We start from the raw sequence: 25,477 nt of genomic DNA on the forward strand, positions 1-25,477 counted from the left end.
CATTCATATAATATAATTAAGAAATAATTTGAAAAGACATTTTACTTTCAAATTTTTGCAACGTAAGGCACATTTAAAGTCTAGAAGCAACTAGATTATATAATAAATAATTATCTTTTCAAATCATTATTAGTTCTTTACCTGAAGAAGTAGGTGGGTAGTGCAGTTATAACATGCCTGTATTAATAAAAATGACTGAATTTAAGAAATGCAAATAATATTTGTGCATAGAATGCTATTAATTTTTTTAAAAGTATATTTTATATAAAATATACATCCTACAGTGTTATAGGTAGAAAAAACTGTGAGGCACTTACATTAACAAAGAAGAAGAAAAGCACCAAACAACTTATTTTAACATCTGAGATAGACGCAGCCCTAAATACATGAGAAATAATTTGGTAACTTGTTGAAAACTTAAAGCATTTCTCTTTTATTCCAACAGAAATAATACCAATGGAGAAAATGTTCTTATTTAAGAAGGCCTTACAGTTCCCATGAATACATTTTTCACAGTTTGTGGTGCTCAGGATGTGAAATGTGGATGGTCTCTCTCCAGGCTGTGGTTGCACACTTTCTATTTGAAGGACTATAGTAAATGTAATTTTGTTACATTTTTAACTCCTCTTCAAAAAACGTTACAACGTGGTTTGGTATTAACAGCGAGGACAACATACATCAATGCCTCCATGCGAACTTGCTGAGGTCCAACACTGACAGTTTCAGTAACTGTAATCTTTCGCCAACTAATGTGAACCAAGGTAAAAACTGGGCTTGGAATTACAGGAATCTACCGGCTGTCAAATCAGGAAAAGGTCTGGCTTCTGATGGACGATGAAGAGACTGAAGATGTGTGGTAGTCTGAGTGTTATTTATAGTATTTAACTTGGCTGGATAGATTTCATTTAAAACTCCATTCTGAAACTGAAAACAAAGACAGCAATGCGATTTATTAAAATGGATCTTGCAAGTATCTTAAGCCATTAAATAGTATATTAAAATGTATTTTAAAATACTGACCCTACATGTTAAACTTCAAATTACTTTATTGCTGCTAAATTTTAAATTATTCAATGAAAATATACTGAGCACATATATAGGGTGTCCTCAAAAAAGGTATACACACTTAATAAAGCCAGTGTTTATTAAAATACATTTCATTTTCAAAATGTAACAATCTACAGCCACCCTGTATACATTTTTGGGGGACATCTTGCATATCAGTGCATTTAAAACCTTTTGGATTCTCCAATAGATTATACAGAAGAGTAATATAACTGTCACTTCCGATTTGGCATTCCATATATCAGGAGAGTAGGCCTTCAATTCTGATAGAAATTGATGAATCAAAGTGTAGCAGTCACAAATCACAGTCGTACAAGGTATGGCAAAGTAGGTTTACAGTTGTGAGTACAGTGTTATTTTCCCTACCTTTTGCCACACCCTGTGTATTCTCTGTAATAAGTAAGTTTGCCTTGACCAGATTTTATCTGAAATTCTAGGGACCAAGGAATGTATTACATTTGGAGATGACTGTATTGGAATGGCAGATGACCTAAGACTTTTCCAGAAGAGGCTAGTTCTAATTTGCTGGAGGTTTATACCTACTACTAAATATTATACCATGGGTATGATCTCCTAAACCAATGTCTTATTTGTACTATCCTTTTAATTATTAAGTACCACTATAATTACTATCCTAATTACAGAATCAAGTTATTAAAATAAAATGCTCTTTCTTGCCATCTTCCAATGAAATTAGTCTGGTTTCTGTAACTGCTACAGGGGGTAAAGAGGAAGACACTGAGATAGTTCTGCAGCATTTTACGGAGGCTTTAGAGTGTACACCTAGCGAGAGCTGCAGAAACCTTCAAACAGATGAAAATCATACCCTTAATTCCTAGGTAAGTAACATTAGGCTTTAGTAATCAAAATGTTGATTTCTTCAAAGATCCTCCAAAACATATAGTAAAAAGCACATAATCTAGATCTTCAACTAATGGCAACTATTCCAATGGAGGGTCATGTTATTTGCCTGGAGAATGTTGGGTCTTAAATTCCTCTCAGGTCATTAAATGTGCCAGCGATTCTCTTTAAATACACTGTCTCGAGCAGTGCTGAATAGAAATATGTGAGCTGCATATGTAATTTAACCTAATGTAGCCGAAATTTATCATTTCAACATGAAATCAACAAAAAATGGTGCTTCACATTCTTTTTTTAAGTCAAATCTCCAAAATTGGTGTCTATTTTACACTTAAGCTCATCTGGGAGTAGCCACCTGTCGAGTGGCTACTCTGCAGGGGGGGGAGACAGGTCTCCAGAATTCTCATTTTTCATAAAGAAGTAACACAAAATAGTGAAGGCATCACTGTTAAGAACTCATGAGCTAATGCAAGCCCTGTTCAAAGTGTAATGTTACATAAATAAGTTTTCTACACTTTGTACTCCAGAATATATAAATCTACCCATGCTTAACTTTACTGCATTGTAGTAAAATAGTCAGTAACTGAATATTAAATTTTAATATGATTGAAGGATGTCAGGAATGAGAATAAGAAAAACTTTCACTGCCTTTTTTTCTTAGCTCATATACAATCAGAGTAAATCAAATGTGTAAAAGAACAATTAGGGATCAAAATTCAAGTAACACTATTCAATGACCATACTCTAGTGACACTATTCAATGACCGTACTCTAGAGACACTATTCAATGACCGTACTCTGACACACAGTACACAGACACCAATGCCGTTCATTTCAGTCAGGATTTTCTTCAAAACTAAACTTTGAAATACATTTTTAAATGAACTATTTTCTAATGGAAAAGCATATATGCAAACATGCTAAATTCCTGGGTGGCCAAAGAGAGCAGATAAAATCAGGTTTGTTTTTTTAAGTGACTGTTTTTCGATTTAAAGTGTGCTTGCTGCTAGGAGGGTTCTGATGACACATTTAAACAGTGACAGTAACAGTATCAACCTCCAGTCCCATGACAGACATCCAGCTGTCAGAAAAACAAGGGCTAAATTCCAGGGATTGTTGGGGGCAAAGGCATGCAAAGAAACACACCTATGTAGTGTTTTAATATAGAGCTGACATTGGCTTAAAAGCAGAGAAAATTATTTATTAAAATTCAAATATATTTTTGAAGTTTGAATTTTTAAAAGGCGTGTCATTTTAAAGAATCAAGAAAGATGAACCAAAATATCTATCCTAAACTAATTTCACCTGGTAACTTACGGCCATATTCTCGTTGCTTCAGCCCTTTCTTTCTCCCTTACAATTCAGGTAAATATGATACACTTGTGCGCAAAACCTACTGGAAAAGTACTGGCTCATGAAAGTCACAGAATAATTAGAAATGCTCCGACATAAATGCTGTAAATACTAGATCAGGTCAGTCCTGACGTAACCATGCATAAACTCGGGTGCTGATACTGTAAGGAGAATCACCGAAAGGGTGCATGTGGCTGAAGGGCATTACCTGGGGTAAAAACGCCTGTGGGCCCGGCACGGTGGGGTTGTACTGCATCGCAGCCACACTGCTCTGCTGAGCTTCCAGCTGACATGGGTACATGGACACAGCCCCCGCATAACACGTCTGCGGAGACACTAGGGTTGACTGTGGATTCAGTTTTTGGTTTTCAGGAGCTTGTAAACATGTGACAAAATCTTCTAAATTAGAAGCAGTAGCAGGGTATGGGGATGGTTCAAAATTCCCCATGGGAAAGTCTAACGGTGTCTCCTTGGACTGCTGTGGTAGCACAGACTGGTTACAGGGCATCAAGTTCTGGGTGTAAGGCATGGTCTCCATCTCAGCTTTGTAGGGAAACTCTGGGTTGGTCCCAGGTAAGTCTGCAAAGACATTATACTGCTGTAGGTCTTGCTGAGAACAGCTGAAAGGCACGGACTGGTTGGGGCTCCAATTTGCAAACATGCCGTTGACTTGCATGTGCTTCATCTTCTGGCAGAGCTGCTGCTGCTGCTCCGCAACTGCGAGGCTGTGCCGGTGCTGCGGCTCTAGCTGGAGGTGCTCCTGGACCACACAGCTGGAGGTCAGCACCGTGGACAGCTGCTGCTGGTAACCTGGATACTCGAAGGTGGGCTTGTTTAAAGAATCCTGGACGAATGTCAGGATTTCATTTGTTATGTCAATGTCTCTGAAGTCATCCTCACCAGAAAAGTCAGTTCTAAAGAATTCCTCGTTCTGCTGCATGTGTGTAATATCTTCAAAATCCACGCCTAGGTGTTTCATAATGCTGTACAAGTCACTGTTTTTGCTCTCTGGGAGGAGCCCTACGTGGCCTTCAGAGAGCGTCGGGTTCATTTCCTGAGGCTGACCGATTTGCTCATGTTTCAGGATATCACTTCCTATCGGTGCAATAGAGTCTTGCCAATTATTGCTGTTGTCCCCAGATTCATTAAAAATTTTTCTTTCAAAAGGTGTGCTATTTGAAGCAGGACAGAGATAAACAGACTCGTCTTGTTGCATGATGGCATTAAAGAGAGAACTGGGATGGGGAGAATCCTTACTTAGAGTTGACTGGGTAGCAGAATCTCTTCCACTAGCATCATTTTTAGTCCTTGCTGGTAAAGGATCCATTATGGAAGAAAAGAGGTTGGTTATCTCGTACAACACAGCTTCTCCAGTGGCAAACATAAAAGGCAACTTCAAGTTTCGTTTTTTTAGATGCTCTGTTCCTTCTTCATCTCTAAAATCAAAAACAGTAAACAAAATACACTGTAACGACAGCAGGGAACAAAAACTTTATTTTGACATACATTTTCCTGATGACTAGTGCCATTAAATTGTTATATGTAATAAAAATGCAAATATAAAAATAAACTGTAGAATTTGGGAATCCGAGTGGGAAGGCATCTCTATATAAAACACAAAACTCAGAAGCTAAAAAGAAAAAGATTAGCATAATGCACAACATGAAAATTAAAACAGCACTGTAACACATCTAGGAATAAAATTAATAAAAGAAGTATAAGACTCATGTAAGAAAAAATACAACCCATTATTGAGATAAAGACACAGGTAAATAACCAGGTAAATAATACATAACCTTGCACCCCTAAGTGTTATGTACATACAAATGTTCATGGGCTGGAATATTAAGTATTATAAAGATGTTAATTCTTCCAAAATGAGCTATAGTTTCAGGGTAATTCCAAATACAGATTTGGGATATTTGGGATCACATGGGAATCCCTTTAGATTTTCTGGTGGGAATCTGACAATATAAAGGGGTCAAGAAACGCAAGGCAATCTTTAAGAACAAAAAGTCCTAAACAAAATGGAGGGCATACACTCAGATATCAAGATTTATTACAGCGTAATTAAAACAATGTGCTGCTGGTAAAAAAAAATAGACAACTAGACCAATGGAACATAACAGATCCAGAAACAGAACCACAGACATCATCTGATCAAAATGCAGTGAAGAAAAAGTGGCCTTTTTTTTTTTAAATCCTCACCAGAGGATATTTTTCTATTTATCTTCAGATAGAGGGGGAGAGAGAGACATCGATGTGAGAGGGACACATCCACAGGTTGCCTCCTGCATGTGACCCTGACCAGGGCCAGGGACGAACCGCAACCAATGTACGTGGCCCTTGGCTGGAATCAAACCCGCGATTCACTGGTCTGTGAGCCGATGCTCCAAGCATTGAGCAAAACCGGCCTTTTAATAAATGTTGCATATCCAACTTTTAAAAAAGTAGATAAAATAGTAGACAAGTGTTTGTTTTAATCTAAAAATGTGCCCTAATCCATTAATGCACACTCACCATGGATGATTTGGGATGTTGATGATTCCTACCACACACTAAAATAAAATATAAACAAAATTTCGTGGCACTACTGGTATGGCTAGAGGCGCTGCTTCATAAATATTGTAGGGCTTTAAATAGACATAAGGAGAAAAACTGATCTTAATTTTTAGTCCTCTAAAGAACATTTACAATGCACATATTTGACAAAATCCTGATTTCCAGAATCTATAGGAAACTTAAGCCCTGGCTGGTATGGCTCAGCGGTTGGAGCGTCAGACCAACGGGGCCTGGGTTGCCGGTTCAAAACAAGAAAACATGTGTTAAACAAAGCATTGCTACATTTTTATTTTACAGATGGCACTAGCTTTTCACCTGTCCTGCACACACTCTGGCTAAAACCCTGACATTTTCTTGTTATTCTCCTCCACAGCTCTACATAGTTAGTGGCTCCGGCACGTTTCTCAGCTCTATCTCCTCACTGTCCTCGCCTATGTCTTTTCTTTCTATACGTAATTTTTAAATTTTATAGTTTTCATTTGCAGAGTAAATTTTCCAGTAAAAGCATGTATAAACCAAAGTGTTATTAAAATAAACCAAAGTGTTATTAAAATAAAACATACAAAAAAGCCTAAGAGCAAACATTCTAAGTCTGCGTGCTTACGTCAGAGGCCTCTGAGTGGCGATGATGTAATCCGGTCTTCCATTTTTGTAAACCAAGCGTGCATTGGACTGGACCCAGGTCCACCGATTGTCTTTGGTAAGAAGCCTGAACACCACCATGCCACTCTCTCCAGTCTTAATCACTAAAATAAAAACAATTATCAAACCTCAAATCAACATATTAAAGAGAATCTCGGAGACACAGCTCCCCTGACATATTCCATTCATCACTGAAGATGATAAATATCTTGACAGCTTTTTAACAGTATGTTAAAATGCATGAAAATAGTTCTTTGGAGTTGTTATTTTTCCTACTTCAGACTACATTTATCATTCAAAAGGCTAAGTAACAGACAATTCTAGTAACACATGAAATTATAGAGACTATAGTTTTTGGGGAAAAAAAGATAAAAATTGTTTTAAATTTAAATAGGAAATGTTTCCTACAAATTTAATCTATACTGATATAAATTTTGAATGAATAATGATACCATCCAAAAAAAAAAAAACACCAAAAACCAAACTCCTGAGCAAAACATGGTCCTTTCTACAGTAAACTACTACAGATTGCAGTGTGGCAGCTATGGAGCAGTTAATGGGCCAAGAGGGTAACTCAGGTTAATCATAAAAGTGTGATACACAGTAACAGGTTATCCAGTTTCCTTAACCACGTTACATTATGTAGTAATCCGAAACATGCACTAGAGTCTGTGCCTTTCTGACGACATGTTCGCAAGGAGCTACAGCTTACTCCGGATGTGGTACTCGGCGCAGTACAGCATATCGGCCGCGTGAATAAACTGGTACCCTGACCCTCGCGTGCACAGCTCTGCTTCCGTATAGCCCAGGACGAGTTTTCCTCTGTTGAAAAAACAGAAAGGTCAAGGAATAAAATTAAAATTTAGCATAAATGAAGTGGGCAACATACTTTCATCAGCCAACGCTATTTTCTGCAATAGGTTTTTACTTGACATCCAGAATTTTTACATTAGCCAGTAGAAAAAATTAACCAAGTCTATGTAACTGCTTTTGCTTATGGTTGTAAATTTCAGCTCTAGACTATTTTATTCTCCTGAATAAAGCCACGAAAGTTAGTATGGTTAAGGATAAATCTAACAGTCGATTATGTAGGAAAAACAAAATCTTTAATAAAAATCTAGAATGTTTGAACTCCTATTTTGAGGGGCAGGGCTTTTCAAACCTCTCTGTATTACCATATTAGAAAGGAGAAAAGCAGTGATATATTTTAATATATGGATGCTTAATATCATATGCCATAATTCTCTGAAAGTTACTATACTTCTAGGGCTAAAAATTAAAACATTCGTATAATTTAGAAATATAAAACTAACAGTCTTACTAATTAAGCACATCATCTTTATGATACAGAAACTGGAGCAAGTACTGCAAAAAAAATTATAAAATAATAGGATGATTTTGTGAACCGTATGAATTATTTTAAAAGAAAGACTAAAAGAGTATGAAATTGCTATTATAATAATATACAGTATTAGAATGTACACGATATGTTTTACATGCTAAGAGAGATCTACATTGCACAACACATACATTTGATAAAAATAAAACTGAAGAAGTTTTACTTACTTGGCATCACAACCAGTAGGTGTAAAGTCTAGTTTGTGTTTTGTTCTAAAGATGAAATTTTTGGTTCGGATTTCCAGTATGGATGGCGGCTGCAGTGGAGTAGCTATGGCAAACAGAGCTAACTGAGGGGGGAGCACCGATCCATCCTTCCCTTTCTTGTTCTGGCCGTGAAGATACTTCAACTTCCCTTGGAAATTCATTGCCTCAAAAAAAAAAAAAACCCCAAAAACAGTTCATTACAATCAACAGTTTAAAATCATTCCTTTTAAAATGGCTCAGTCATGGTCACATCCATGACATCTAAGGTCCTTGAGGCTTACAACGGCTACTTTTTCATTCCTCTGTCCACAGGAAGCCCATTAAAACAATCCCAAAATGTACTATGAGGACTAGCCTAAAGGGACAGAGAGGTGAACCACTCCTGGCGTTTTAATGGTCACGACAAGAATACCTGTATTACTTTCTAAGTGTGCACATGTCCCTCATGGCGCCTCGCTCAGCTCCTTGCACACTGTGCACTCAATATATATTTCCCGACTGAATGGTGATCAAGTACATTTAATTTATAAACACGCACAGCTATTATTCCACAGTTCATGGTATGTTTCATAGCTCCTGGTAATCTTTTGTATAGAGATAAAATGCAATTTTATTAAAGCATTAAAAGGACTCATAAAATCACAAAGAATGCAGAGCTCTATTAAAGATAAAGAATAATACAGAAGACAGAGGAAACAAAGACAATTTAAGCATGAGCATGATCAATTTAGTTGTTTAAAACAGTAACCAGGCCAAGGGATAATTCTAATATCAGCATTGATAACAGCACAACAAAGAAAAGACACAATTACACTCAGACTCCATTTCAAAAAATACATGCTCACTGATCATCAGTACTAAGGAAATTATCTCAAAGCAATTCTAACTCTAGGTCAGCAAAATTATCTTCAGAAATAAACACACAAACAAAAATCATTGTTTGCTCATGTTTAAGATTTGATTATTTCTAATTCCTGATAATTCACAAAAGTAATGCAACACATGCCTTGTAGTCTCTGTCTCCTGTGCTGGTCCACTTTGGGATAGCTATGCTGCCCTTATTTTCTAAATAAAAAACAGGGTGATGTTAGACAAAGATTTTCATGCCTCTTTTATGTGTGAGGCAGCCTAGGAAGCCAAATACTGCAATTCGAGGAAGAGCTGTAAGATGAACGGAACTAGACCTTCTAACAAAGGGTTCAGTGATCCTCTCCATTGGGGATCACAGCATATGTAACCCTTTTGTAAAGGCTCTGAGAAGTCCTGCAGTAAGAAAACCCATTTTCTTCCAAACTTATTTAGCACACTTGGGGGGGTGCATCTCTTAAGGTTACAGAGGACGATGACGAAGAAGACAGACCATCTGCACACACTCTCAGCATCCTGCCTAAACTGCTCTGTGGTGATCCTACCCAGGTGTTCAGACCACACGATGATTCTGCAATCACGAATGTACATCCACGTTTTTACATGGCAGTTATCCTAGCCATGTGGAGAAGGCCAGGATAATTTCTCTGTCTAGCAGGCATTACATCTGAAGAAGATTCTTCTATTAAAGAAGGGCTACATAGTTCTTTATCATATACCTAAAAAGTCCTAAAACTAGGCAAAATAGAAGCTTCTATGTTATTTCCCTCAACCTTTGTGACTGTATCCCTAAAGGATAGGATCTTGGGGTCATAGAAAAGATGCAATTATATTTAAAAAGTTATTTTCCTAAAATAATTTGATGAAACAGATTTTTAAAGCCAAATGCAAATATAACCAAAGGATATTGGTTTCGGCTCATCTATTTTATTTCCCTAGACTGCTAGTAAATGCCAGGACCTAAGAGCTGCCGCTCACCAGAAAGCCGGAGGAGTTGTCCAGCAGACACCGCAGTCGACATATGAAGCACCTCTCCATGAACGCGGAGCTTTCCGGAGGCAGCTGGTCCGGGTTATAGTAGACCACGGGCTGGGCGAGGCCATTAGCTTCTGGAGAAATAACAGCAACACACATTTATTTTCCATTTTGCTATAAAATTAAGCGTTTGGACAGTTGAAGTTTGTGTTCATTTCTAAATTGGAGTCTGTATGCAAAATGCAAAAAGATAATCATTTTCAGAAGGGGAGCTAATGAAACTAAAACTTAGTGTCACTTTTATTACCTCATAGAACTTGACCTACTCAGTTTTGTTTTTTTTTCCATTGACCAATCACTGCCAACAACTTCTATACTTTTAACACCATTTTTTTTTTCTTTTTAACACTTCTATGAACTTCTGAAAACACTCTTGGCATTGGAAAAGTGTTTTTTAAAAAATACTTGAATATGCTAGTTTGCTTTTTTTGTTTTGGGCCTTTTACACACAGAATAATTCACACCCGCACCGGCATCAACTTTGTACATTCCTTCCCATCCTTCACAACGAGGAGTTTTATGAAGCGTGTTCCTGAGCGTGGCAACACTTTTCCACTTGACAGTCATCAAAGCTGTCACAATATTTTTTAGATGTATTCATTTTTATATCAAACAAAATCATTATAAAAATAAAATGTAATTAAAATAAATTAGCAAAACAGCTCTGACTGGTGTGAGTCAGTGGTTACAGCATCAGCCCACACACCGAAGGGTCTCAGGTTTGATCCCCTGTCAAGGGCACACACCTGGGCTGCAGGTTTGATCCCTGGCCCTGGTCGGGGCCCATGCGGGAGGCAACCAGTCGATGTGTTTCTCTCACATCAATGTTTCTCTCTCTCCATCCCTCTACCCCCATAACTACCTTCCACTCTCTCTAAAACAAACAAAAATCAATGGAAAAAATATTCCTGGGTGCAAATTAACCAAAAATATATTAATAAGATAAATAATAAAATAATTCAATTTTTGGAGGAAAAAACAATATTCCTTAGCTCACTAGTCTCTGTGACCTGCAGCAGCCACAGACACGTGGCTTTCCGCCACTTTTCCTACCTACACCAGGGAGTTCTATGCCCCTACAGGCTCTCTGCTTCCTTTCAGAGAATTATGTTAAAAACACCAAAGCTATCTTTTGAAAATGTATTTACTGATTTTAGAGAAAGAGAGACAGAGAAACATCGTTTTGCTGTTCTACTTAGTTATGCATTCGCTGATTCTTGTATGTGCTCTGACCGGGGATCGAGCCCACAACCTTGGCATATGGGGAAACGCTCTAACCAACTGAGCCACCCCGCCAGGACCCAAAGCTATCTTTTTTTTTTCATCCTCACCCGAGGTCATTTCCGTATCCATCCTCAGACAGAGCGGGAGGGAGAGATGGGGGAAGAGAGAGAGAAACATCGATGTGAGAGAGACACATCGACTAGGCTGCCACCCACACAACCCCAACCAGGGCCGGGGACAAACTGCAACCGAGGCTCACGCCCCTAGCGGGAACCGAACCCGGGTCTCTCTAGTCCACAGGCCAATGCTCTAACCGCTGAGCAAACTGTCCAGGACCTAAAGCTATCTTTGATAAATATTCTTACCATCGATTCTTTGTCCAGAGTCTGTACACTGTGAAGGTTTTAATGCCCAGTGCAACTGACGCTGAAATTCAGCTCGGTCTTCGGTATGGATAAGTTCATACACACTTTGATGTATGACATCAGACTAAGGAGAACAAATACAAGAAAAGAAAACAATAGTGCTGATTTAAAAAACAAACATGACCTACTCAAGCACCTTCAGAACCTAGCTCGCTTAGTGAGCACTCGTTAGTGGTGATGACTGAATCAGATGGATCGCAAAGCTCTCTGGTCACGACAGGAAAAGCTAGGGGCTAGCACTGTAACTGGTAAGCCGAAAGTTATTTGCCACATGAATGTTTTTCAGTCAAATAAGTCACCTCTCCACTCCTTAATTGCAACATATTAAATTTTACTTATTTTTATCCCTTTTTGATCTTTTAAGTCCTACTTTTTTTCCGCATGAAACCTTATCTGAACGCTCAGTTGTCTGTGACTTCTCTAAGCTAGATAGTATTCACTGTGTATTTTCTCCACTGTTCTTTAACAGTTTTCTGTTGACTGAATTGCTCCAAGTGGACTCTAGGGTGTGGGATATGCCTTTACCAGTTCCAGAACCCTCCCTCCGCCACTGGCCTCTCAGCATTTGCCACAGTGCTGAGCCCTTGACCAGCATTTTCCAAACCTTTTTTTACTGCAGCTCGTGGTACTGAATACATTTTCCATGCATCACATGTGTGCATATACACACATGGAAAAATGTTTCACAAAACACTTCATGTGATAACACGGAGTATTCTATTTTATTCCATCCTAAGCACCTAAAAAGAATGGTTGGCGGTGATCCACTGTATCCACGTCATCACCCCTGAGGAGTGACTCCAGTTCAATGGGGCCTAAACCACCACCCATGTCAGACACGTGTTTTCTTAAAGAACATCTAGGCTAATGTGTACACATGAGGAAAAAAATAGATTGGGAAATAGTCAATCTCTTTGATTTCTTGACTGTTAGGAATCACATTTTCAAACAATAATTAAGATAACTAAGTAATTAAGTTTCAAATAGGTCTTTCCATAGACATTAGTGTCTTTTCTTTATAATTTAAAAGTCTGAAAGCAATTCTTACTCTGGGCCAGCAAATTATCTTTAGGAATACCCTCAGAAATTGCGGTAGTAGCCAGACCCCACTGCTTTAGCCATCTAGAGAAATCTCCCTAGGAACCTGACCTTCTAGCGTGACCACCCTATGGCAGGCATTACCCAACGGCCAGAGTTCTCATCTGCAACACAGGCTGAAGCATACACATTCCCTTCAACACACACCTTTCGTGGCTTCCACTGTGCACGGATCACAGATTAGCTTACGTAATAGTGCCAACAGTGCTCCTCAAACCAGCGGCCTTGACGTCACCTGTGAGCTTGTCAGAAGTGCAAATTCATGGGCCCACTCGGATCTACTGAGTCACAACACCGGGGTTGAGGCCTAAAGATTTTCTAAGATTGTATCAAGTTCTTCAGGTGAGTCTTATGCAGGCTAGACTGCAGGACCTACTGATGCATAAGTATAGCTAGCATTCAAGAGCCCTGACGAATCCCTCAGATACAGCCGGCCCCTTCCTTACCATCCACGTACTCACTATTCATCAGCAACACCGAACACCCCAGGCACAGCCACCTCCTTTAAGGACGTCCAGGCTACTGCTTCTAGTGCTTCTATCTTTTCTTCTCTGTGTTCCCTCCACAACTGTCAAGCCATCTGAACCCTCTGCTTTCTTTAAGTTAGCTTAAATACTATTTCCTTCAGGAAAACTTCCATAATCTCCAAAAGCCAGAATTAAAGGTATGAGCCATGGTGTTTTGTTCATACCTTTATATATCACCTCATTCATTTCGCATTTATCATATGTCCTGCTCATTAGATGGCAACATCCTCTTTCCTGCCCCTTTTCAAACCTGGACGTTTCTTTTATGTAAGTGTTCCTTAGTAAGTGGAAGAAGAAACACAATATCCATAAATCCCATACACATTTAAGGAAATTATAATGTAGTAAATTATTACTAGCATAAAAATACACTAGCTAAAAAGGAATGCTTTTTATTCTATAGTATATATTTTCATTGATATTTTTTATATACCAATTATTGATTGTGTCCCTAAAGTACAAGATACATAAAAAGTAGAAAGTTAATTTAAAAAAAAAATTAATGACCTAAAAACACTTACCTGCTGAAACCCTAGGTAGTCTTGTATAGTAGAAGAAACATAAAAGACCAGAGCATCTGTAGTGACAACCAACACAAAGCCATTCAGAGCCTGTAGAGAAAGAAGTCATAAAATTAGTAATGTGACTAACAGTGTTGTCACTCATAAGTACTGACTTCAATGCAAGTTGTGACTTTTATTGCTTCGAAAAAGAAATCTTCTCAGAGTGGCTGAATGATGAAGTCCCGCTGCCCCACCCCCGCGTGGCCCCCACGCACAGCTGCTGTAGAGATGAGTGCAGGCAGCACCAACGGGAAACGAGCACCCAGGGACTGCATTCCCCGTTGCCAGCTGTCACCCTAACGATAAGGAACTATGTATTTACTAAAATGTACCTGTAATAAGAACTCTCCTTCATCAAAGTTCAGGCCTTCCCCAAATTTTGTTCTGCCGTTATCCTGGACTCCACTTCTGTCAGCTGGGGGGGATTTTAATGCAACTATGGAAGAAAAAAGGGAAAAACAATGACGCAATCAGCAGTTTTTAAAATCAGTGGCTTCCAAGGGCTCTGACAGAAGATACACCAGAGAGAGAACAACTGGAACTACTGGCGTCTACTGACACTGTCATGACAGTAAATAACCCTTTGCCAGTGGGCAATTTCCAAGTCAGACGACAAATTCTTAAAAGTAATTTTTGATGAGTTCACTACATGATTTCTGGCATCTAACTTCGGAGTTTCAAAGAACTGCATGGCGCTGCTATAAATACGCCTTCCTCTCCCATCTACGTACCTGTGAAAATAAGGCTCCTCAGAAAACGACCTATACACAATTCTAATACCGCTATACATTTAACTAAACATGAGTCAACTACTGGTGGTGAGGAGAAAGAACCAACCACATACGCCTTATTAAGAAATATATTTCCATTAAGTTTAGAATCGTCATCTTTAGTTTTAGGGTAAAAAACCGCTTAGTATTATTATTGGGCACATGTTAAATCTATAAATCAACTCATGAAACATTATCATATTTATGATGTTGAATCATTCTGTCCGAGAACATGTGTTTTTCCATTTGCTGGAGTCTATATTCTTTGTCCCACTAGAGTGTATTAAAGTTATCCACAAAAAAGATTTGTACATTAATTTTTATGTTTAATTCCAAGTATCAGACATCTTGTAAGTGGCTTCTCCTTCGTTCCTCTCTTCTCACTGCTTGAGGATGATACATATGAAGGAAAGGCTGATGGCCTGGTGGGATGATCGCTGGAGGTGGCATAAGTAATGCTCTCTCCTCCCCTCCCATCTCATCCACCGTGTGTGCATGCTCCCGTGTACATGCGCGCGTCTGTGTGCGTGTGTGTGTATTTGTAGTCTGGGAAGCAACACAGCTGAACAGAAATAATAACTGCCATTTAGTTTAGAATTTTTCCAAGCACTCTCAAATATTCTTACTTAAAAGCACGTGAATGTTGGTATCTGGGGGAGGAAGTTCAAATCTTAGCTGTGCCATTTAATGTGTGAGCTCCTGCAGCCTGTCTCCTAATATGTGAAGTGGTCATTGACACCAACCAACCACCAACCATCCTGCAAGACTGTTGTGAAGAATAATGAGAACACACATGAAGCTCCTGCCACACGGCAGCTCAAGCGTTCAATCAATGGAAGCTTTCACGACCAGCCTGTTTCCCAGAGCTCATGGACTGACTAGTGACCAAGTACACCTTTCAGATACAGCCACAATCTCTTTCCATTTTTCTATTCTCTTAACCTGTGATATTTAAATAAGAGAAACCATTAAACAAAACTGACTTTAAGATTTCTTATTCCATTGGACTCTTATGTGAGAGAGAAAATGGGGCTTGGGGAAAAACTGGAGACTTACGAAGAACCAGCTTTTCTCTCAGTCTGAGCAAAGCATCGCATATAAAACCGTTTCTTGTTTGAAGTAGATATTCTGGTAAATCATCAAGTGCATGTGTCACGCTGGGATCTTATGCCAAGTTCTTGCCTGCGCAGAACTTGAAATATATCTCTTTGAAAGAAGAGGCCAAAAGTCTGGCCTCAGAATATAACCATTTCAAAAGGCCAGAGAACAGATTTCCTTAGGCCAAAAAAATAGTTTGAGGTAAATTAATTGATCTAACAGTTAATCGAGACCAAAGGAAATGCTTAATCTTTCTCATTGAAAACCAGAAGAAAGGACTTTTCTCCTTTTCTATTCTGTAAGTTTCATTGTTGCAGCTTGTTTTCTAATGGCCAAATTTGCTTAAATGCATTAAAAACTCACAATGTCAGGGTTAACTCCACTCTACTACTTTTCCAAAATTTCCAGTATGCGGCACAATGTAAGATTATTCTGAAGATCAGTAAGATTTGCTATAAAATGACAACAAAATCAAAACCCTTACATTATAAAACAAGAAAAGTGATCTCAAAAATGGATAGATATTAACAGTGTCAAACTTACTCTGTCTAAATTATCTTAGTAAGAATCTTTTAAAATTAATTTTTAATTAATGGAATTGATGTCAGTTCCAACTAGAGTTATTGGGCCACTGAGAAGATGAATAAGACATGAAAGAGACCATTCAACTCAGAGTAATTTACAATTTGTATCTGGCTTTGTATTGGGGATATTACCCAATGTAATTAGACATTAGACAGACTGCCCTTAAGTAGGGAATCTAAGCTATGGAAATAAAGAACTAGAAAAGAATGTCAAGAATATTAAGTACCAGAATGAGATTTAATTAAAGTATTACAGGAACTCTGAGAAAAAATAAAAAGAACAAACTCATTCTAAACAACAATGCCTACAATTCTAAATGTTGGAAATATATTTAACATGTATAAGTACTGCTTAAGTAGGAAAAGTGACAAATGCATTTTGGGGAAGGATCACTGGAGGGTTCTTCCAAAAATAAACAAATATTTCTGTTGCTCTCATGTTTAAGGCTATGAGTAAAGGATTTAAGTAAATATTGTGCAAAGATGAGTCCAGGGAGGGTGAACTCCCTTCCCATTCTCATCTAAAAATATACAGTGTGCCCTGGCTGGTGTCGTTCAGTGGTCAGAGCTTCAGCTCGTGCACCGAAGGGTCGCGGGTTCGATCTCTGGTCAACGGTACATACCTGGGTTGCAGGTTCGATGGATGCCTGGCCCTGGTCAGGGTGCATGTGGGAGGCAACCATCAATGTGTGTCTCTCACATCAACGTTGTCTCTCTCTCTCTCTCCAAAAAACAATGAAAAAAAATCCTTGGGTGAGGATTAACTAAATAAATAAATAAATAAATAAATAAATAAATAAATACAATGTGACTTTTTATTTATTTTTTTCCTTTATTGATTTTTTTTTAGAGAGAGAGGAAGTAAGAGGGAGAGAGAGCTAGAAACATCGATGAGAGAGAACATTGGCTGCCTTCTGCATGCCCCCCAATGGGGATTTGGCCCACAACCTGGGCATGTGTCCTGACCGGGAATCGAACCGGCGACCTCTTGGTGCATGGGTCGACGCTCAACCAGTGAGCCACACTGGCTTGACACAATGTAACTTTTTAGAAAACTTATTTTATGTCCCGGCTTCTCAGCCCAAGCTATGTAATTTATGCCTTTCACGAAGTTTGATCTCTCTTCCTTGATATCATACCTACTACATCTCCCTTCTTAAAATTACTGGACGCTGTATTAATTACTACTGCTCACTTTTACACAGACATTTCTTGCCTTGATCAGAAAGCAACAGCAGAGTAAGAAGGTGACCTAGGACTGTCACCAGTGCTTCTTCCTGGAGTCTGTGTGATCTTCCGTAACTGCCTTAGTAATAATGTGGGATACCCACTGAGCACACACTGTGTGCCAAGCAGTTTCCATGTATTACATCTTATTTAATCTTCATAATAGTCCTATGAGACTGGACATTCTTGACCTTTCAGTATATTAGGAAACTGAGACTTAGGGAGGTTAAGAAACTTTCCCAAGGTCATAGAGCTTTAAGTGGCAGAGACTGGATTAAAAGCCCAGGTAGCCTGGCCCTAAGTGTGCGTGCTATTAGTAACCACACCTACCAGACTTCTCTCCTGCTAACAATCTTTGACCTTTGCTTTCTTCATCTTTAAATGAGGACAGTGATACCTCTGGAGACAAATTCTTGTGAGGATTAAAATAACAAGTAGAGTACCTGGTTGATAATACCTGGGACCTGTAACTCACAGTTTACACACCCTCAAACCATAACGGAAAGCTGACGCTAAGTGCACACCAGGAAAACAGCCTCTTCTCATCTCTGAACAGAGCATTAGCGAGGATCCAAGAGCACTGCTGTGATGCCTACGACGTATCTACGGCAATGATAGGAAAGTGCTTCAAAACAGTACATGAAAAGTATATGCCTAATCAGGTGCACAGGACACCTTTAACATTACACCACTGGGATTAAATACATGCTAGTTCACAGAAACAAAATGTAACCATTGGGAAAAGTTGTCACCTGAGTCTGCTGCTTGAGGAGCATTTGCTGCTCTGAAGGGACAGTGGTTAAAATCCCATCTGTGGGACCACACGTCCTCCAAAGTGTCAAGATGTGACATTGAATGTTCGGTGGAACATTAAGATAATAAACTGTCAAACTATTTCAACTATTTCTCCACTGAGAGATCAGTAAATGACACAGTAAAAATTTTGCTGATGATGGAATTCAAATTACAATTTGTAATTTAGCATTATTAAATTGTCACATTGCAGACTAATTCAAGCCTTAGTCCCACATGGATTTAGCCATATCCATATTTTCTATTATGACACTTTCTTCCTTATACATCTGAGCTCAGATTTCCATTTCTCCCTACCAGCTAAGTAATTCCTCTTCAAAAAACAAGCTCTGAATTGTTCAAGAGAGAAATTCTTGAGGAAGAAATGTTGGCATGTGGTGAACTGTATTTTGTTACTAGTTTGCATTTAAATGGAATGATGACATGATACATGTCTTGCCAGGGAAAAGCACAAGCCTTTTAAATCTCTAATTGTTGATAGAAATTCAATTTATTTTATAATAATATTTATCATCCCCTTTATTACTTCTGGAAGGAAAAGTCAAATTCCGTTCCCACACTGATATAAGCATAAAAGAGAGCAAAGCCATCACTTATTATAAAATTCAACCAACTATATATAAACTTTTATAAATTATATAGGAATAAATAATGCAGTATTTTTTTAACTATAAGAAAAATATATTTATTTAGTCTGGGATAGATGAATATTTCTAAATAATTCCCCCCAAAATATACTAAGTGTACCTAAAAAGAGTTTCTTCTACATACTTTAGGGCAAACAATAAATATTTCATTTTAATACATGAAGTTTTCTTTTGTAAGTGAAGTATTCTCCTTTTGAGGGGAAGAAGAAACAAACTGAAATTAAAGAAAACATATTCTAAGTTTCTAGGCCTACACAGGTCAGATACTTGCTGATGATATTGACAGATTAGAAATTTCTAGGCAGAAAAAAGTAAATTCAGTTTTTAAAATGTGAATATAAGTTTGTGTCTTTATGAATGATGTAGGTTACATAACTGGTTACTATGTTTCTTAGCAAACTTCAAAAAATAATCCTGAAGTTGAAGAAGTCCTTACTTTTAGACCTATTTCTACTCTCAATTAAGTGGAAACTGACTTCCAGAGATGTTAACATTTTTCCCATTTTACATTTAGTTACATGCAATTCTACTGTGAGCACGTGTTAGGTCCTGGATTAATGAAACCAACAAGGGCAGTTAATTTCTCTCTCGGGAATGGGCTGCATTTGCTTTGCACACAGACGAGTGCATGAACACTGCCTTCTGGGGAGCAGAGTTCCACCCATCACAGGCATGAGTCACCTGGACCCACCTCCAGACGTTCTGATTCTGCAGGTCTGGGCTGGGGCCCCTGTTCGTGCCGCTGACCAGTTCCCAAGTGATGCTGAGGACCAGGCGTCACACTTTGAGGACTGGTGGCCTAAAACATCAGGACTGAGCAAATACTTTACAAATGTTCTGGATCTCATTCCCTCACAGTCTCTAAAATGGCCATTCCTCGGCCTAAAGCATGCACTGACTAATACGAATGTCTTCAGGAAATAACTGTTGATCCCTGTTTTACAGAGATGGGAACAGAAGCCCCACTTTAAGGCTGAAACCCAAAGCAATCACAGAAAGTTCAGGACGTATACAAAGACAGCCGGTGGCGAGCACACTGCGTCCAGGGTGTCTGCCCTCACCAGAGCACGCTCCCTGAGCTAAGTGTCTGGAGGGGGGTGCGTGCCACTTCTGAAAGAGATGGGGGGAAAGAAATTATCACATACTATGTAAAAAGGCTGAAAATAGCTTGTTCGTAAATTAGCTCTCTAAATCAAAATACAAAATTAATTCAACAAGGGGATTCTCAGATGATATTAATACCAGTTCCATTAAGGGCATCCATGCTCAACTACAAAGTTCCCCATTAAGAAAAGTGAAATATCAGTATTCTGCAAGAAATCATTACCAGGTATATAATAATTTTAATTGTAAAATTTCCTTTATAGCCCTGGCCGGTTTGGCTCAGCGGTTAGAGCGTCGGCCTGCGGTCCGGAGAGACCCGGGTTCGGTTCCCGCTAAGGGCACGTACTTCGGTTGCAGTTTGTCCCCGGCCCTGGTTGGTCGTGCGGGTGGCAGCCACTCGATGTGTCCCTTCACGTCGATGTTTCTCTCTCTCTCTCCCTTCCTCTCTCTCCCTCCCACTCCATCTGTACAAAAAATGGAAAAATATCCTCGGGTGAGGATAAAAAAAAAAAAAAAAAAAAAAAAAAAAAAAAAAAATTTCCTTTATAAATCTCTTAGTTATAGGACAAATCCACTACCAACGTAAACACCAGGCAGGCAAGTATTCTTACTGGCCACGCCAAGAGGCTGAGGACAACGTGGAATAGCGAGGCTAAAGGTCGTCTCTAAGGCCACCAGATTAGTTAACTGAACTCTCCTGCATGTCTCCTGCCTGCCAGGGCTTTGGTCACAGGGGTTCGCTCCCTGTGCCACACTTGAAATAAAGGGAGGGAAGGCTGTCTAGAGACAGACTAGAGACCTCAAGTCAAGAATCCAGTTGGCACTAATATTCTCTAAAACTGACCATAAAAGGTACCCCCACATCATGTGGGCACATTTAAGGCTAGCAGAACTGGAAGAATTCAATACAGACAATTTTAAGTTGAGTCAATCCAACTGACTGCTTACCTCCATGCCTTGCACCCCACTGCTGACACCCGACACTGCTGGCTTCTACAGACAACCTAGAACCAGAAATCACCTCCTCTAGTATCATCTTTCTGTATGGACTTAAATTTCATTTTTGCTTACACTTTCATGTGCAATTTTCCTCTTTGGCCCTCTAATTAAAGAACTGGAAACACCAAATGAAGGCATCTTGAAGTGAACTCATTATCACCTTACCATGGTTTCATATTACACACACACACGCACACACACACACGCACACACACTTGCTTTCCCCCACCTCTGCCTATCCTTAAAACATCTCATCTTTGATATTTTTCCTCTTACTCTATATACTTTCCCCTGGAAAATGTTATTCGCTTTCCATGGCTTAAAATACTATTCCAACTATATTATAATGACTCCAAAATCTAAATCTCAGCCATGAACAAATAAATGAATTTGAGCTGCTGATTAAAACTGGTTGATCAAAAAGGCAAAAGGCTGTAAGAGCAGGGTTTAAAAATAACACATAAAAAGATTAGTAAATAAAAAGGATTAGTCGTAATGTGTTTCATTATAGACCTTAAAGTGATTGATGTTATATTATGTGAACGCAGTTTCTAAAATACTGTACCACGAAGACGTTATTTTCCATTAACCAGGTCACAAAGCATCACACAAAAAAACCAAATGATTTAATTATAGACATTTAAAACCTGTATTTAGAAAAAATAAAAGGAAAATTTGCCTACAGTTGGCCAGCTTTTAATATTACCCCCCACTCCCCCAAAAAAGGAAAGCTAAAGAGTAAATTTATGACCAACTGGACCTGTTCATGGTCAAGCAATTAAGGATCCTAGAATCATAAAACACTTGGTAATGATCAAAGAGAAAACCCATTAAAGCTGTAAATTTAAAAGACAGGAAAGAGCAAAATATATAATAAAGGATGTAATGAGTTTGAATTAGTTTGAATTTTGATATGTATCTGTCACTGTTTTTTTAAAATACTTGTCAAAGCAAACAAAAATACTCAGAGATGAAAGTGTCCTACATAAATCATAAAGTATTAAATGTATTCATAGACTCTAATGACCTCTGCAATGAATCAAGACTCTAATGTAACACTGTAAGTTAGAATATGTGATGAAAAAGAGATTAAATTCCTGATCCAAGGATGTTATGCTATTAAATTTTAAGAGCCAAGGTTTGATTACCACTTCAACCTGACTCAATAAGACACCAGTCTTTCTATTAATCAGTTTCAATTTGCATTAATTTGATTATACAAAGTTCAACTAAATTAAAATTCAAAGAATCTCTAAATTTTATAATTTTAGTTAAGGAAAGTGTCACAAATGTTATAGAGTTTTATGTTTACAATGTGAATCCTGGGGGAAAAATACGTAGCCGATTTACAATGTAAGATGGGTAATACCCTGGGGGTAAATGAAACTGAACACTACTTGATGATTTCAAATGTGATCTTTTTAGGCAAACAAACACACTATGAATATTTCTAGAATTAGGAGAATAAGAGCTACTAACTTCCAGTTATAAAATAAATAAATTATGGGGATGCAATGTACTGCAAAGGAAATACAGTCAATGACCCTGTCCTAACTTTGTATAGTGACAGACACAAACCCATTTAACTTTATAAAATATCAACCGTCAAAGGGGCTTTTTACTTCATTTTTACTGCTTGTTCAAGCTCTTTCTTGGCATTTATACATACATATATATTTGTTTTTCAAGATAATGTTCTTGTGACACAGATACCAGAACGAGATTGAAATCCAGAGAAACACAAGCTGAAGATGAATAAACACAATAGCTCTCTTTTAAAAACCCGCTCTGGCCGGTTTGGCTCAGTGGTTAAGAGCGTCAGCCCACGGACCAGAGAGACCCGGGTTCGGTTCCGGGTTCTGGCCAAGGGCATGTACGTCAGTTGCAGTTTGTCCCCCGCCCTGGTTGGGGTTGTGTAGGTGGCAACCAGTTGATGTATCTCTCTCACATCAATGTTTCTCTCTCTCTCTCTTCCTCCCTCTTTCCCTCCCCTTCTATCTATCTGAAGATAAATGCAAAAATGTCCTCAGGTGAGGATTAAAAAAATATTAATAATAAATAAAAAATAAAAACCTAATGAACTGAAAATGAACTGTTAAAACACCTACCAAAGGAAGACTAAGAAGAGCACACATATAATTTTCAATTTAAAATAAAGTCAACCAAGATCCATGGCAAACAGTGAGGTTGAGTAAATGTTAGATCATGTCGTGTTAACTGTTGTACTTCATGAGATAAAAGTATTCTAATAGGCAAATACTACTGCACTTTATACAATGGTGATTACTATAAAGATGTTTAATGACCCAAGACTCCAATTTTCCCCTATATTACCTAGTTTTCAAAATAGTTCTCTGAAAACTATTTCATAATATTTGCAAATGCAGGATTTTGGAATTAGAAATTCAGATCCCCAAACTTTTGTCAGGCTTAAAGGAACTTACATAACAGCATCCTTTTGTTTCTTGCAGAAAGAAAAACTTTTTCCTTTCCACAAAGCAACTCAATATTTAATAAGTCTTACAGAATAACCCATGATTCAGACAGCATGGAAGATGTTAATGATTATATTTTAAAGGATGCAATACTTACTATGAATATTTTACTAAGTTATCAAATACTACATGCCATTGACCCCAACTACTGTCTCATAGAAAGAAAACTTTTCTGACTTTTTACCTCATTAGATATTTGTGTTTCAGCAGAGAGCATGGATTAGTTATTCCAAACATTTTAATTCTGGGGGTTGCTGTCCAAAAGGAGAATAATTTAAACACAATAATTACATAAGTATTTTAAAAGGAGATCATGAAATCTAATGCAAATTTTTATATGCTCAAATTCCTCTTACTCAGAATAAAACATGACTGTACTTACTCAGCTTGGTGAACAAGCCAATGCCCACTGTTTGAGCCTGGCGCTAAGAGACGCAGCGCAGGAGGGAACAAGCAGTTCTCTTAAGATCAACCAGTTTCAAAGGCTGGATTGTACCCACCCACACACTACCCTCCCTTATAAAAGATCATTGATCACAGTCATTAAGTTATTTAAACTTAGTAAATGTTTTCACTCAGAGGTAACATGGTCTTTGAGTTTAATACTCATTTTATGATTTGTCTCTTCTTTTTATGTTGTACTTTATTATTATCATTAATTACAAAAGGATAGTATCATCTTAACCTTCTGAAATCTGGTAAAAAGGTTAAGGATTTAGGACCTTCTCCCCTTTCTATCTCCAGCACGTCAGAGTACACACTCATCAGTGCACACACTCATCAGTGCACACACGTCAGTGCACACACTCGTCGTCGGGTCACAACTCCACCTGCCCACTTAGCTGTCTGCGGGCTCCCCCCTCGTTTGATTTAATCTATCTTGAGAGGTGAAGCTCCGCACTTGACCACGTATAATTGTCAACATTAGAGAACAGCAACTTTGGATTTCTGTTATTTGCTAAAAACAGAAAAGGCTCTCCAGAAATACTTGAGATACAATCATTTACAGAAGTCTTTAAAAAAATTTTAAAAAGCAGTAAAGAAGGGAAGGTAACATGAACGAGCAGTGCTACTGAGGAAAACGGAATAGAACTTCGGCCGCTTGTGCTATTTTAAATCTCTTACTTCTGTTATTAATATATTATTGATCCTAAAACGTGTCCAAGTGGGTCCACCGTGCAGAAGTGATAAATAAACTATCACCTTTTTCTGGAATTTTTTTCCTCTCAAATTTCCAAAGGGGTGTTTTGTGTCTTTTAATCCAGAGTCCTTATTTGTACATCCCGCAGATGCTGACAAAAATTAAAAATGTAGCAAGATTGGCAGGCTGCTGGGAAGTACAAAAGGAACATCCAGCGAAGAAGAAAAGGTGCAGTGGCCCAGGAACAAGATGACAAATATAAAGCGATGGCAAAGGAGCAACGAGTCTGGCTGCAGAGCACAGAGGGCAGCCTGCAGCACCGAGAAAGGATGTAAGTGACACTGGTCGGTTCAGAAAAGACGTCCAGAGCCCGGACACTGGAGCCCTCTAATACTCCTACGGGCTTCACTGTCTGACCCAGCCAATCAGAGACCGTGTACAAAATTTCTGACCGCAACAATTCAATAAACAAATTTCTTCTTGCATCTGCACATTTATAGGGAGAGAATAAAATAATCGATACACCCAATAATGACAAATTGGCTATTAACAGAAAGATTAGCTGGAAATAATACAAAATGTGTATCTTAAACAAGCCCCAGAAATATATTTCTAAACACATCATCTAGAATATTCATTATGCATTTTACCTTGTCTTTCAGATATAAGTCAGTACATATTTACTGAATGCCTACTATGGGGCAGGCCTTGCTTCAAGTGTTGAAGATACTCTCAAGGAACTTCCATTCTAGTGCAAGAAATAGACAATATA

At 38.3% G+C, this 25,477-nt stretch overlaps 1 protein-coding gene across 1 annotated transcript in view; it reads right to left on the reverse strand.

The window, feature by feature from the left end:
- Positions 1–283: 283 nt before the first annotated feature.
- Positions 284–25,477, reverse strand: part of AHR (aryl hydrocarbon receptor) — a 40,077-nt gene continuing 14,883 nt past the window's right edge. Inside the window, exons 3-11 of the mRNA XM_036247349.1 lie at positions 14,160–14,263; positions 13,786–13,875; positions 11,580–11,703; positions 9,934–10,064; positions 8,050–8,252; positions 7,196–7,305; positions 6,446–6,587; positions 3,488–4,715; positions 284–924 (exon numbers count right to left, since the gene is read on the reverse strand). Of these exons, the coding sequence (XP_036103242.1) occupies positions 781–924; positions 3,488–4,715; positions 6,446–6,587; positions 7,196–7,305; positions 8,050–8,252; positions 9,934–10,064; positions 11,580–11,703; positions 13,786–13,875; positions 14,160–14,263 (2,276 nt within the window). The 3' untranslated portion in view covers positions 284–780. The remainder of the gene's footprint in view (positions 925–3,487; positions 4,716–6,445; positions 6,588–7,195; positions 7,306–8,049; positions 8,253–9,933; positions 10,065–11,579; positions 11,704–13,785; positions 13,876–14,159; positions 14,264–25,477) is intronic.

The sequence above is a fragment of the Molossus molossus genome, unplaced genomic scaffold, assembly GCF_014108415.1.
Source record: "Molossus molossus isolate mMolMol1 unplaced genomic scaffold, mMolMol1.p scaffold_m16_p_7, whole genome shotgun sequence".
Taxonomy (NCBI): domain Eukaryota; kingdom Metazoa; phylum Chordata; class Mammalia; order Chiroptera; family Molossidae; genus Molossus; species Molossus molossus.